The following is a 15,191-nucleotide window of genomic DNA, read 5'->3' as shown; positions in this document are numbered from 1 at the left end:
AAAAGTTACTGTTTAATTACAAAAAGTTAATACAGAATTATATATATATATATGTATATATATATGCACACACACATGCTGTTAACTTTTAACATACAGAATTTTTAAAATTTTATATCTTTAGACATGGTACCAAGGGCTTAGAAAGACCATTCCCACTTGAAGACTTTTAAGAAATTTTATATTTTATTTTCATGTTTTTATAGATTTAAGCTTAGAACTTTAGTCAATCTAGAATTTTTTTTTTGTTCTTGATGTAATGTGGAGATATTAGACTTTATTTTTAAAAGATGTTTTTTACTTATAGGCTGACAAAGATGAACAAATCAGAAAAATAAAATCTAGGCACAGTGATGAATTAACCTCATTGTTGGGATATTTTCCCAATAAAAAACAGCTTGAAGACTGGCTACATAGCAAATCAAAAGAAATTAATCAGACCAGGGACAGACTTGCCAAATTGAAGTAAGTTCCAACAGTTGGAGATGCAAAAATCTCTTACTTCATGCTTACTTGTTTAAATGTTTTAAAATCATTTATTGTCATGAAATCGTATGTTTTATTGATAGACTTTAGTTCTTGTATATAAGGAGACTTCAGAAAGTTCATGGAAAAATGGAATTAAAAGATAAAAATGAAAAATATAAGCTGTATTTCTCAACATAAGCTCCATCAAATTCAAGACACTTCTAAGTAATGATAGCAGCCATTTAGTTCAGTTCTAAAGAACTGAGGGTCCTGGGAATTTAACCATGTCGGTGTCATCTTTTTTACTTTATTAGTGTAAAAATGGGTGCCCTTTGAAGACTTTTTAAGATTAAGAAACTAGAAGACAGGAGGAGCCAAATCAGGTCTGTAAGGTGGATGCCTAATGATTTCTCATAGAAACTCTTGCAAATGGCCTTCGTTTGATGAGGAGAATGAGTAGGAACATTGTTGTGGTGGAAAAGGACTCTGGTGAAGCTTTCCTGGGCATTTTTCTGCTAATGCTTTAGGTAGCTTTCCTAGAACACTCTCATAATAAGCAGTTGTTCCATTTTTTGGCCCTCCAGAAAGTCAACAAGCAAAATGCCTTGAGCATCCCAAAAAACGATTGCCATGACCTTTGCTCTTGTCTGGACCACTTCAACTTCTTGGTAGCCATTGCTTTTATTCTGCTTTGTCTTCAGGAGTGTACTGGTAAAGCCACATTTCATCTTCTGTTGCATTTCTTTGAAGAAATGCTTCAGGATCTTGATCCCACTTGTTGAGACTCTCCATTGAAAGCTCTGATGTTGTCTGCAGCTGATCTGGAAGCAGTGGTTTTGGCATCTATCCAGTAGAAAGTACTCAACTTTAGTTTTTCAGTCAGAATTGTGTAACCTGAATCATTCGAGGTGTCTGTGGTGTTGGCTATTGTTTCTGCTCTTAATCATTGATCTTCAATTGGAGCATGAACAAGATGAAATCTTTCCTCACAAATTGATATAGACAGTATGTCACTGTGGGCTTCATCTTTAACATTGTCTCATCCCTTCTGAAACTGAGTTATCCATTTGTAAACTGCTGGTTTCTTTGGGGCACTGTCCTCATAAACTTTTTGTAAAGTATCAATGATTTCACCACTCTTCCACCCACCCACACCTCACCATAAATTTGATGTTTGTTCTTATGTTAGCCACTTAGTTTTTGTTTTAGCTCTAACTGGGGCTCTTTTCAAACTGATGTCTTAGCCTTGTTAGTGCCTCAAACTGAATTCTATTCAGACATGTTATAACAAGTTAGAATGAGTCTATTTCAGTGCAAAACATTTTGAACTTCATGCATAGTTTTTTCATAATACACATTTTTCCATGAACATTTTGAAGACCCCTCATATTTCACAAATTAAGTAAAATGGTAGTGGATAGTAATTTGTGCCTCCTGTCCCTTGAAAATTGGTAGACCTATGAAGATTAAAATGTAAAAATTATCTTTTCATTTCTATGAGTAATCTATTGTAAAAAGTAATCCTGTTTCTCAGATGTTACTTTGGATGGTGGTTGGATAAGAGGGTCTAAAATTCCACACAGATTTTTGAGGAAAATAGTGGACTTGGCTTTGGTAACATTTAATCTGTGTTTCTTTTGGAAGTGTCTGTGAGGGAATAGCTTATTGGAGTTTGAAATTCAGGAGATTGGGAGTTGTTGCTATGTAAAGCATATTCAAAGTCATTACCATGTTACCTTGACAGTTATGCAACAGAAGTAAAGGGTTACAGTTAGATTCCCGGGAAGCACCAACATTTAAAATGTTAGCAGGCCAAGGAAGAGGAGCAAGTGAAGTAATCTGGGATGTGCCCCAGGTACTAGGGTGAGAGCCAGATAGTGGTGCTATCTGGGAGCCTTGGGAAAATACTCTTCAAGAAGAAGGTCAACAGTGTTTGGTGCTACCTAGAGGTAGAGTAAGATGAAGACTGTACTTGGCAGTTAGGTCACTGGTGATCTTGATGAGAAGTTCTCAGTAGAGTCTAGGATAATGAAAGTATCATCTGTATTCGTTACTTTTCCCCAAAATTTTATGGTGACTCATGATCAGTAGTCATGATGAAGAAGCATGTGTGCAGTCACACACATTTATCTGAAACAAATTTCTGAATGTAGTACGTGTACATATAGTCTACTCCAGTATATTACAATCTATTTTGTTTCATTAAAAAAAATATGCTGAATACAATACATTAAATTGATTACATGGCTAGCTAATGCGTCGAAACCTGCAAATTGAAAAACCCTGTTATATATGAATACTGAGGTTGGCTAGAATGATATTTAAGAGTTAAAGTGGAGGCTGGGTGCAGTGGCTCACACCTATAATCTTAGCACTTCGGGAGGCCAAGGCAGGTGGATCACCTGGGGTCAGGAGTTTGAGACCAGCCTGGCCAACATGATGAAACCTCATCTCCACTAAAAATACAAAAATTATCTGGGTGTGGTGGTGCATGCCTGTAGTTCCAGCTACCCAGGAGGCTGAGACAGAATTGTTGGATCCTGGGAGGTGAAGGCTGCAGTGAGCCGAGATCAAGTTAGAATGAGTTTATTTTACAATTGCCACTTCTCTCCAGCCTGGGTGACAGAGCAAAATTCCATCTCAAAAAAAAAAAGGGTTAAATTAAAGTGGAGATAAATTGTACTAGTAAGCAAAATCTTTGATGAATGAGAGGGAATGACTGATGAGGCAGCAAGTGGGTGACAGCAACAAGGAGGGGGTGGATACAAAGAAACAGTATTTACAGGAGAGTAAGGAAGTAGTATTTGTGAAAGGACTAAAGGGAAATAGGGGAATGTTCTCCTGTTTTCTTTCTGTCCAGTAGTCCCAGCAGGCATCTTGCTGAGTCTTAACCTGCAATCAAAGAACCCCCAGAAACCAGGCAGAATTCTGTGTACATTTTTCTGGGAGCAGGCCCATGAGCAGGATTGGCAAGTGAGTCAGTTTCCTAGGGGGAGAGTTAAGGCAGAAGCGGACTAGTCCCTCAACTTCCAAAAAAAATTATTTGGTCATACCAAACTCTTACAATGGTTTGTTGGCAGAACTTAACTTGTCTTTGCCTACTCAAACTTTCAAACTCATTTCTCCTGTTTTAAAATGAAAATCCATGTTTGTTTTTATTTTAGCAAGGAACTAGCTTCAGCTGAGCAGAATAAAAATCATATAAATAATGAACTAAAAAGGAAGGAAGAACAGTTGTCCAGTTACGAAGACAAGCTGTTTGATGTTTGTGGTAGCCAGGATTTTGACAGTGATTTAGACAGGCTTAAAGAGGAAATTGAAAAATCATCAAAACAGCGAGGTAAGTTACCTATTTTATGTTATCAGGACACTTTGACACCTTTGAATTTTCATTCACAGGTAACTGTTAAGGATGGGGAATTTAAAACCTGGTTATGGTTTAGATTTCAGTCCTGGCTCTGCAACTTACTCATTGCGTGACTTTAGGCAAGTTATTGAACCTTCCTGTGTTTCATCTTCTGTAAAATGATGATACAACTACCTACCACCTTGGGGTATTGGGGAGTGAATGAAATTATAGTTGTAAAGCCCTTAGAACAGTGCCTGGCACATAGAAAGCTCTCAGTAGACATTATATTATACTTTAAATGTGTTACCAAAAAATATTTATACAAATCTGAATGTATTGTGCTGTTTAGAAGAGAGTATCAGAATTTTAAGTATCAGAATTTTTATTTCTTTTATAATATATTTATAAAGCAAGAATTACCTATTTATAGAAAAAGACCATATTGACAATACTGTATTTTATGTTTTTCTCCTTGGTGATATAATTTATTTTCTTAAAATAGCCATGCTGGCTGGAGCCACAGCAGTTTACTCCCAATTCATTACTCAGCTAACAGATGAAAACCAGTCATGTTGTCCCGTTTGTCAGAGAGTTTTTCAGACAGAGGCTGAATTACAAGAAGTCATCAGTGATTTGCAGTCTAAGCTGCGGCTTGCTCCAGATAAACTCAAGTCAACAGAATCAGAGCTAAAGAAAAAGGAAAAGCGGCGTGATGAAATGCTGGGACTTGTGCCCATGAGGTAAGAATAGGGATTTACCTTCACTGAACATGTAGCAGCGCACTGTAAAAGATGCCCATCTCATGCCTGGGCAGATGGTAGGTACTCAGTAAGGACTCTGAGCTTCTGAGCTACTATGCCCTGTCTTATGTCATTTATATGATAAGAAGAGTCAATTATTTTGTTTAAAGGTAGCTTATTTCTTTTTTTTTGTTTATGAGACAGAGTGTCTGTCACACAGGTTGGAGTGCAGTAGCATGATCTAGTCTCATTGCAACCTCCACCTCCCAGGTCCAAGTGATTCCCATGCCTCAGCCTCCTGAGAAGTTGGGATTACAGGCATGCATAACCACGCCCAGCTAATTTTTGTAATTTTTAGTAGAGATGGGGTTTCACCACATTGGCCAGGCTGATCTCGAACTCCTGGCCTTGCAAAGTGCTGGGATCACAGTCATGAGCACCGTGCATGGCCGATAAGCTTATTTCTTAAACTATGAGGTAGATACCGTTTTTATGTTCTTTTGTATGTTTGTTTAATTCCCAAGACTTAGCTTGTGGTTATAGATTTTGACAGATTTAGGACTGTTTGTTGATGTTTCACTTTCTGAACCCAGCAAAATAATTTAAGTACTGAAAAGTTCTCCCAAAAGATGGATTTTAAACTATATTTTTGATGTCTTTCTACTTTCAGAAAGAATGAATCATAGGTGATTTTCAGTTTATATTTTCCCTCACTTGTACAAACAATTCATGTTATGTTCTGTTTACAAATAAAAATCAAGTCAGGAAATATGTGATGATTGCCTTAGTGTCTCCCAGAACATAGAGAACAAGGCTAGTCCCAGAGACCTGAGACATGACCCTTCAGGAGCTAATGGTCCCATTAAGGAGACAGGCTCTCAGAATTCAACATTTAGAAAGCTAGGCTTAATAAAATGTTTTAAAAAATGATTTAAACCAATGTGTTAGTTAAGACGGAAGAAGCCAATGGATACAGAAGGAGATAAGTATTTTGAGAATGAGGCAGGAAGAGGAATATAAGGCCTGGAAAAGGTTGTTCATCTCAACTGAGAGGGGACAGAAATCAGAACATGGTGCAAAGGGAAGAGGAATATGACCTATGCTGTAGTAGAAATGTTATCTGGAGGCTGGGGAATTACTTACAGGGATTGTGTCCTGTACATTGGGGAAATAGGGCTATATTATGTTCAGGCCTAGTTATAACTCTTTCTGATAGATGATGAGGAGCCAACCTAAGGGATTCAATGAAAGATGTATTTTAGGAAAATGAATCTAATAGTTAATATATTGTCTGAAGTAGGCTGAGAAGAGCTCAGGAAGCAGAAAAACTAGGAGAGTGAAAGTGATTGTCCTGGAGAACCAAGGAGGAGTTTCAGGAGAAGGAGAAAGAAAGGCCTAAGAAGATGGGGTTTGTGGCAGCTAATTTCTAAGATGGTCCTTAGTAATCTCTGCCTCTTGGTATTCATTCTCTTGTATAGTCCCCTCTCATGCCGTTGCAGGATTGGTCTGTATAACTGATAAAACAGGGCAGAAGGATAGCATGGCCTTTCCAACATTAGGTTATTTAAGGTACTGTGGCTTCTTCTGTGCTCGTCTCGTATATGCATGTACCCTCACTCATGTGTGCTGGCTCGCTCTCTCCTCTTCCTCCCCTCTCTTACCCACTCTGTCTCCCATCTGAGGGAAACTAGCTGCTATGTTCCAAGCAGCCCTCCGGAGAAGCAGCCGTATGGCAAGAACCTGAGGCCTTTGAGCAAGGGAGTTTGGAAGCAGACTTTGTAGCAGTCAAGCCTTAAGATGACTGCAGTCCTGGCTGGCAGGTCGATTGCAACTTCATGTGAGACCCTGAGTCAGAAATGTATCTCCTGATCCTCATATCTCTGAGAAATAATAAGTGCTGTTATTTTAAGCTAAGTTTTGGGATACTTGGTTATGCAACAATAGTTTAGGAATACAAGCATCAAGGATGAAAACCAGATTTATTGGGGCCACAGAGATGAGGAGACAGAGGCAGTAGTTTGAGAATAAAAAGGAAGGAGAGGAATAAGGTAGTATCTTGAAAAGAAAAAGGTCAAGTGGATAAAATTTGAAATTGGTAGAAAGTACACGTAGAGGAAATGTGAGCTTAGTTCTGTGTTAGACTGTTAGACAATAAGTGGCAGAAATTAACACTGTATTACTTTAGGACCCTATTTGTCACAGTTCACCGTCTACGAATAAGGGGCATGTCTTTTTCATTGTTGTATCTCCACATTTCCTTGTATATTGTAACTTTGATAACTGTTTGCTGAAAGAATGCGAACTGTAGTGTCTGTTCCAATTATTTATTGCTGTGTAACCTCCTCAAAACTGTCTCATGATGATTAATTTTTCATGGTTCTGTGGTATGACTGGGCTCAGCTAGGGGGCTCTGACTTGGGGTCTTACGATTGCAGTCAGGTGTTGGCTGCAGTCATCTCAAAGTGTAACCAGGCTGGATGTTTTTGATGGCTCATATGGCTGACAGTGATGCTGACTGTTATCTGGGAGCTCAGCTGGGGCTGTCAAACAGGATGTCTTCACATGGCCTTTGCATGTGTCTTGGGCTCTTAGCAGCATAGTGACTGGGTTACTAAACAGGGTATCCTAAGAGTAAGTATTCCAAGAACAGGAAGTAGAAGCTGCAAGTCCTTTAAGGCCTAGGCCCAGAAACTGGCACAGTGACACTTCATTTTCTGTTGGTCAGAGTAGTCACAGAGACTGCCAAGATTCAGTGAGGGAGAACGCTCTATCTCTTGATGGGAAGAGTATCAGTACTTATGGCTGACTTGAATCTGTGTAACCCTCTATCTGCAGCAGCATCTGTGTATCATTCTGGTTACCTACAGAGTAGGTAACCACACATTTGTATATTGTATATTTAAACTTTGATAACTATTTGCTGAATGAATGAGAACTGTAGTGTCTATTCCTGGTATTTATTGCTGTCTAACAAACGTCCTCAAAACTGTCTCACAGTGATTAACTTTTCATGGTTTCATGGGATGACTGGGCCCAGCTAGGTTACGTACCTGGCTAGGTTAGCCAGGTAAATGTCTGGTTACCACATATTTTAAGAGAACCTGAAGCTAGAAAAGGCCTAGAGGAAGCACTAAAAATGGACCAAGATGCTGGCAGGGCTGCTAAGTGAGGACACGTGTATGGAGAAACCATTTTCATAAAGGAACCAAAACTTGAAAACCCAAAGAGCAGGCAAATGATGAATCCCTGTTTGTTTAGGAGGCTCTAACAGAATGTCAGTGGGCCATCCTGGAAAACTGGAGAAGGATGTGTTTGGGACAAATGAGAGAGGAAGTCTTCTTTCAGTAGTAGGAAACAACATTATAAAACACATATTTTTTTTTAAGTTTAAAAAAATCTACAAATGAAAGGTCAATAATGAATTAAGAGGACTTAGTTTATTTAGAGACAGGATCTTGCTTCTGTTGCCCAGGCTGGAGTGTAGTGGTGTGATTGATTATAGCTCACTGAAGCCTCTAACTCCTAGGCTCAAGGAATCCTCCTATCTCAGCCTCCCAAAGTGCTAGGATTACAGGCATAAGCCACCATGCCCAACCAAGAGGACTTTTTTTTTTTTTTTTTTTTTTTAAATATGGGGAAGCAATTGCCTAGGAGTGCAGTCAGGTTGATTTCTAATTTCAGCTCTGCTGGGTGACCTTAGGGATGTTACTTAACCCATCTGGGCCTTAGTATCCCCCACATAAAGTGAGGGGATTGACTTACATGATCATTAAGCTTCCTTCCACCTCTGGTTAGGACACTACTCTCAGATATCCCCGGGGGTTACTTTCAGAGGCATTGTGGAGGTCTGTTTATGATAGTCACTTAAGTCAAAGATTACTGCTATTGGTGAAGAGTGGTAAAGTAACAAGATTAAATTTATCTGTGTGCCATTTGCCTTTTTACCTTTAGAATATGCCCTTAATGGCCAGCACTACCATGAGAACTGTCTGTTCAAGCAGCCGATATAGGCAGTCTACTGGAGTGCAGGTACTACAGCAGTAAACAAAACAGACAAAGTCCCTGCCCTCATGGAGTTTATATCCCAGTAGGGAGGAGATGGATAACAAATAAGTAAATGTACACCAGGGGATGATCGGGGCATGGAGAAAAATACAAGTTAAGGGAATAGGGAGTAGCTGAAGGGTGGTAGGAGGGGACTTGATGAAGGTAGCATTGGAGTGAAAACTTGAGAGAAGTGAGGGAGCCAGTCATGCAGTTGTCCAGAAGAAGAGTATTCCAGGCAGTAGAAAATCTTTGAGACAGACCGGGCGTGGTGGCTCAAGCCTGTAATCCCAGCACTTTGGGAGGCCGAGGTGGGTGGATCACGAGGTCGAAAGATCGAGACCATCCTGGTCAACATGGTGAAACCCTGTCTCTACTAAAAATACAAAAAAACTAGCTGGGCGTGGTGGCGCCTGCCTGTAATCCCAGCTACTCAGGAGGCTGAGGCAGGAGAATTGCCTGAGCCCAGGAGGCGGAGGTTGCGGTGAGCCGAGATTGCGCCATTGCACTCCAGCCTGGGTAACAAGAGCGAAACTCCGTCTCAAAAAAAAAAAAAAAAAAAAAAAGAAAGAAAATCTTTGAGACATACTCGACCTGAAGGCCCAAGGGAAAAGTTGTGGAAGATGAGCTCAGAGAGGTAGGAAGCCATTTCCTGCTTAATCTTCTTTGGCAAAAATATTTTCATTTAAAGCCTCAAATTCACCAATACCTAATATGAAACTAACATCATGAATGAGATCTCAGAACATCATGAATGAGATCTCAGCTGAAAATGTACGTGTTTATCATTTTGTCTAGTACTGACTCAGATTCATTTAATATAGCACCTCATTTAAATAACTCAGTTAGTATTCCCCCCACCCATTTGTCCCAGAGGTTTTTTCAGTATCATATCTGTGTGGGCCTTTTTACACACAATCTCCTTAGAAAAGGTAATGCTGTCCAAAAATAGGTGAACTGAGTTTCTTAAGAAAAAAATTCCAAAGAGTAAATTTTAAATGTCTGTCTATAAAAAAATGATAGGTAAGCAAGGTAATGGAAATGTTAAGTCACCTTGGTTTAATCATTGTACATTGTGTACATATATTGAAACATCACATCATACCCCATAAATGTATACAATTATGATTTATCTATTGAAAATAATTTTTTTTTTTTTTTTTTGGTGACAGAGTTTCGCTCTTGTTACCCAGGCTGGAGTGCAATGGCGTGATCTCAGCTCACTGCAACCTCCGCCTCCCGGGTTCAGGCAATTCTCCTGCCTCAGCCTCCTGAGTAGCTGGGATTACAGGCACGCGCCACCATACCCAGCTAATTTTTTGTATTTTTAGTAGAGACGGGGTTTCACCATGTTGACCAGGATGGTCTCGATCTCTCGACATCGTGATCCACCCGCCTCGGCCTCCCAAAGTGCTGGGATTACAGGCTTGAGCCACTGCGCCCGGCCATGAAAATAATTTTTAAAAACCTTGTGAACCAGAAGAAAAATTCTCTTGAAAATAAAAAATAAAATGTCATTTAAAAAACAAACCCAGAGCACCCTAATAGATTTCACTAGCCCATTCTCTAGGGAAGTTTCTCTGCTTTTTCTTAGAACACTTATTTTTGAGACAGAGTTTCACTCTTGTTACCAAGGCTGGAGTGCAATGGCGCAAACTCATCTGACTGCAACCTCCGCCTCCCTGGTTCAAGTGATTCTCTTGCCTCAGCCTCCCACATAGCTGGGATTACAGGCGCCCTTCACCATGCCCAGGTAATTTTTTGTATTTTTAGTAGAGACAGGGTTTCACCATGTTGGCCAGGCTGGTCTTGAACTCCTGAACTGAGGTCGTCACCAGCCTCGGCCTCCCAAAGTGTTGGGATTACAGGCGTGAGCCACCGCACCTGGCCAGAATACGTCTTTTAACATCTTTTTTTTTTTTTTTTTTTTTGAGACGGAGTTTCACTCTTGTTACCCAGGCTGGAGTGCAATGGCACGATGTCGGCTCACCACAACCTCCGCCTCCTGGGTTCAGGCAATTCTCCTGCCTCAGCCTTCTGAGTAGCTGGGATTACAGGCATGCCCCACCATGCCCAGCTAATTTTTTGTATTTTTAGTAGAGACGGGGTTTCACGATGTTGACCGGGATGGTCTCGATCTCTTGACCTCGTGATCCACCCGCCTCGGCCTCCCAAAGTGCTGGGATTACAGGCTTGAGCCACCACGCCCGGCGTCTTTTAACATCTTATGTAATCATCAAAAAAGAAGGCACCAAAACCTGGACCATACTGATGAAAGATTTTGTGTGTATGAAAATGTAAAAATAGAGTTAAAATTGTATATATACCTATAGTTCTTCACAGAGATATCCCCAGTTTAATAAATGCTTGGCCATCATTAGGCTGTCATAGCAGTGTCAGTTTTCTAGATATTGGGCACATTACTGATTTGTGATTACAGTGTTTAAGAGGTAACATTGGCATGGAATTACTCATAATCTGCATCCTTCATATTTATTATAGTCATATATGAAAGAAGAATACCTCCTATTTCTGTGGTATAAAAAACTATAGGTCTGTTGCCACAGGTTGGTTCAGGTTGGCATTTCTTGGTCATAGTTTGCATTTTTAAAAAAATTATTAAGTAATAACAGTATTTAATAGCTAACCCTCAAGTTTCTGGTTATTCTTTTAGTTTATTATAAGACTCCCATTAGAGACCAGTTTAATTTATTATACTGCTTTAACTTACCATATTAATTCAATATAATTTTAAATAAGAACTTGGAATATTTCTGAAGTAAATTTTTTTAAAAGATTGAATACATTTTATTGCTTCAGAGGCATCAGCAAAAATTATTGTTAGTACCTGCCATAGAGGCAGTAATTTCATTAGCTAGAGTAGTGAGTACTAGTAAAAATGAGTTGACATTTTGTTCCTTAAACTTATGTAGCATTTGACTTAGTGTCTGGCTTCTTTCCTTTTTCCCTGTAATTTAAAAAAAAATTATCTTGAAATAATTTTAGGCTTATAGAAAAATTGTAAAAATAGTAAAGATTATTCACATATATCCCTCACCTGGCTTCTCCTGATGTCAACAATTCATGTACTTTATTATAATACAGTTATCAAAATCAGGATTAACATTGGTATAATGTTACTAACTAAACTACAGACCCTATCGAATTTCAGCAGTTTTTCCACCAATGCCTTTTCTGTTTCAGGGTTCCATGCAAGATCCCACATAGCATCTAGTTGTCATTTCTCCTTAGGGTCCTGCAGTCCGTAACAATCTGTCTTTATCTTTCATGACCTTAACATTTACGGTGAATATGACCAGTTAATTAGTAGAATAGTTCTTAGTTTGACAGATACTACAGTAATAATTATTGCAAGCAAGATCTATCAGTAGATACTGAAATCAGTAGGCAGAAAGTTGAGGAGAAACAAGATATTTACATAGTCTTAACATTTCTCTCCTCAGATGCTTATTAATTACAAAGAGCAAAATAGTAACTTTACAGTGGAGAAACCTGGCTGATGCCACCTAAACCAAATGAATAAGGATTAACATCACCAGTAATAAGACACTGATAGCATAATTCTGTACCCACTGATATGATGTCCTGAAAAGAACACAAAGTCACTTCTGTGGTATTCTTCCTAAAAATACATAACCTCAGTCTAACTGTGAGAAACATCAGATACTTTATTTTTAATTGTGTTTTCTATTAAGGCAAAGCGTAATTGATTTGAAGGAGAAGGAAATACCAGAATTAAGAAACAAACTGCAGAATGTCAATAGAGACATACAGCGCCTAAAGAATGACATAGAAGAACAAGAAACACTCTTGGGTACAATAATGCCTGAAGAAGAAAGTGCTAAAATGTGCCTGACAGATGTTACAATTATGGAGAGGTTCCAGGTAAGTTTATTGTAGTTTAAGGCAGAATAAAACTTATTCCATGGTAGCTTGAATTTGAAGTGTGAGTGTTAAAAATAGTAGCTAGTATTCAGGTACAGGTTGTGTTTAGAATTCCCCATCCTGAATTTCAGATACCCTCAGGGAGCAAGTGCTTCGTTTACATCCCTGGGTTTAAATTTTTAAATTCATAAATATAAAAATTGAGACAGTTCTATTTGTTTTTCATTTTTAGTCACCTTCCTTTTGTTTACCTCATTTGAACTGCTAAGAATTAATTTCACTTTTATCCTATTAAACTTTGCTAAAATTGTATCTGGAAATGGTTTATAAGTAGGTTTTAAAAAATAAATGATAATAGCAATTAATTTTTTTTTTTTTTTTTTTTTTTTGAGATGGAGTCTCACTCTGTCGCCCAGGCTGGAGTACAGTGGTGCAGTCTTGGCTTACTGCGACCTCCACCTTCTGGGTTCAACTGATTCTCCTGCCTCAGCCTCCTAAGTAGCTGGGATTACAGGCGCCCACCACACCCGGCTAATTTTTTTTTTTTTTGTATTTTTAGTAGAGATGGTGTTTCACCATGTTGTTCAGGCTGGTCTTGAACTCCTGACCTTGTGATCCACCTGCCTTGGCCTCCCAAAGTGCTAGGACTACAGGTGTGAGCCACCGCACCCGTCCAATAGCAATTAATTTTTATTTGTTTATTTTTTTAAACGGAGTCTAGCTCTGTCGCCAGGCTGGAGTACAGGGGTGCAATCTCAGCTTACCGAAACCTCCGCTTCCCAGGTTCAAGCGATTCTCCTGCCTCAAGCCTCCTGAGTATCTGGGATTACAGGCACGTGTTGCCATGCCCAGCTAAGTTTTGCATTTTTAGTAGAGGTGGAGTTTACCATGTTGGCCAGCCAGGATGGTCTTGATCTCCTGTCCTTGTAATCCATTCACCTTGCCATCCTAAAGTGCTAAGCCACTGCACCTGGCCATAGCAATTTTTTAAAGATTTTGAATAATCAATATGTTTATTAAAGGAAATAATTTTCTTATATTCTAAAGATGGAACTTAAAGATGTTGAAAGAAAAATTGCACAACAAGCAGCTAAGCTACAAGGAATAGACTTAGATCGTACTGTTCAACAAGTAAACCAGGAAAAACAAGAAAAACAACACAAGTTAGATACAGGTAATATAGCGTATGTCCTTATGTACCCATAAAGACTTTGACATTGCTAGCACATGCTTTTTACAGTAAATTGTATAACTGTTACATGGACAAGGAAGTTCTTTCCAGAGCATTGTATATTCACTCTTTTTTTCTGAAAAGCGTCACTTCTCTTTGTTCTGTTACTTTGCACAACAGATTTTGAATAGTAGGAGAGTAGCAAATGAGCTGTCGTCATCGTCATCATCTTTTTTTTTTTTTTTTTTTTTTTTTTGAGACGGAGTTTCGCTCTTGTTACCCAGGCTGGAGTGCAATGGCGCGATCTCGGCTCACTGCAACCTCCGCCTCCTGGGTTCAGGCAATTCTCCTGCCTCAGCCTCCTGAGTAGCTGGGATTACAGGCACGTGCCACCATGCCCAGCTAATTTTTTGCATTTTTAGTAGAGACAGGGTTTCACCATGTTGACCAGGATGGTCTCGATCTCTCGACCTCGTGATCCACCCGCCTCGGCCTCCCAAAGTGCTGGGATTACAAGCTTGAGCCACCGCACCCGGCCAATCTTTTTTTTTTTTTTCTTTCAGATGGAGTTTCACTCTTATTGCCCAGGCAGGAGTGCTGTGGTGTGATCTCGGCTCACTACAACCTCCACCTCCTGGGTTCAAGTGATTCTCCTGCCTCAGCCTCCTGAGTAGCTGGGATTACAGGCACTTACCACCACACGTAGCTAATTTTTGTATTTTTTTTTAATAGAGACAAGGTTTCACCGTGTTGGTCAGGCTGGTCTCGAACTCCTGACTTCAGTTGATCCACCTGCCTCAGCCTCCCAAAGTGCTGGAATTACAAGCATGAGCCACTGTGCCTAACCATGAGCTGTATTCTTTCTCAATCATACCTGCTCTGTGAGCTTTCCCTGTGAGTGGCCAGAAGAGGACATCAAGCAGATTTGGGAGCTAGCAGGTTTCTTGTTATATTTTTGTAGCAGTGAGTGGGGCCCACATAAACTCAGTATTTGTGGATTCCGTAGACTGATAAAAATGGGAAGGATGATACAAATAGTATTTTCTATAACCTTACATTAATTATCGTGTTAATATGTTTCTGTGTAGTTTCTAGTAAGATTGAATTGAATCGTAAGCTTATACAGGACCAGCAGGAACAGATTCAGCATCTAAAAAGTACAGCAAATGAGCTAAAATCTGAGAAACTTCAGATATCCACTAATTTGCAACGTCGTCAGCAATTGGAGGAGCAGACTGTGGAATTATCCACTGAAGTTCAGTCTTTGTACAGAGAGATAAAGGTAAGAATATCCATACATGTTTTTTTGTAAAATTAATTTATTTTTTTATTTTTATGTTATTTTTATTTTTTGAGACAGAGTCTCACTTGTCACCCAGGCTGGAGTGCAATAGCACAATCTTAGCTCATTGCAACCTCTGTCTCCTGGGTTCAAGCAATTCTCCTGCCTCAGACTCCTGAGTAGCTGGGATTACAGGTGTGCGCCACCATGCCTGCCTAATTTTTGTACTTT

At 39.4% G+C, this 15,191-nt stretch overlaps 1 protein-coding gene across 1 annotated transcript in view; it reads left to right on the top strand.

Moving 5' to 3' along the window:
* RAD50 (RAD50 double strand break repair protein) overlaps positions 1-15,191 on the top strand; it is a 91,862-nt gene that overhangs the window by 38,661 nt on the left and 38,010 nt on the right. The window contains exons 11-16 of the mRNA XM_003920608.4: positions 308-465; positions 3,633-3,808; positions 4,320-4,557; positions 12,318-12,507; positions 13,555-13,681; positions 14,767-14,960. Of these exons, the coding sequence (XP_003920657.1) occupies positions 308-465; positions 3,633-3,808; positions 4,320-4,557; positions 12,318-12,507; positions 13,555-13,681; positions 14,767-14,960 (1,083 nt within the window). The remainder of the gene's footprint in view (positions 1-307; positions 466-3,632; positions 3,809-4,319; positions 4,558-12,317; positions 12,508-13,554; positions 13,682-14,766; positions 14,961-15,191) is intronic.

Source organism: Saimiri boliviensis, chromosome 1 (genome assembly GCF_048565385.1).
Source record: "Saimiri boliviensis isolate mSaiBol1 chromosome 1, mSaiBol1.pri, whole genome shotgun sequence".
NCBI lineage: Eukaryota > Metazoa > Chordata > Mammalia > Primates > Cebidae > Saimiri > Saimiri boliviensis.
This window is presented reverse-complemented; position numbering and strand designations above follow the sequence as displayed.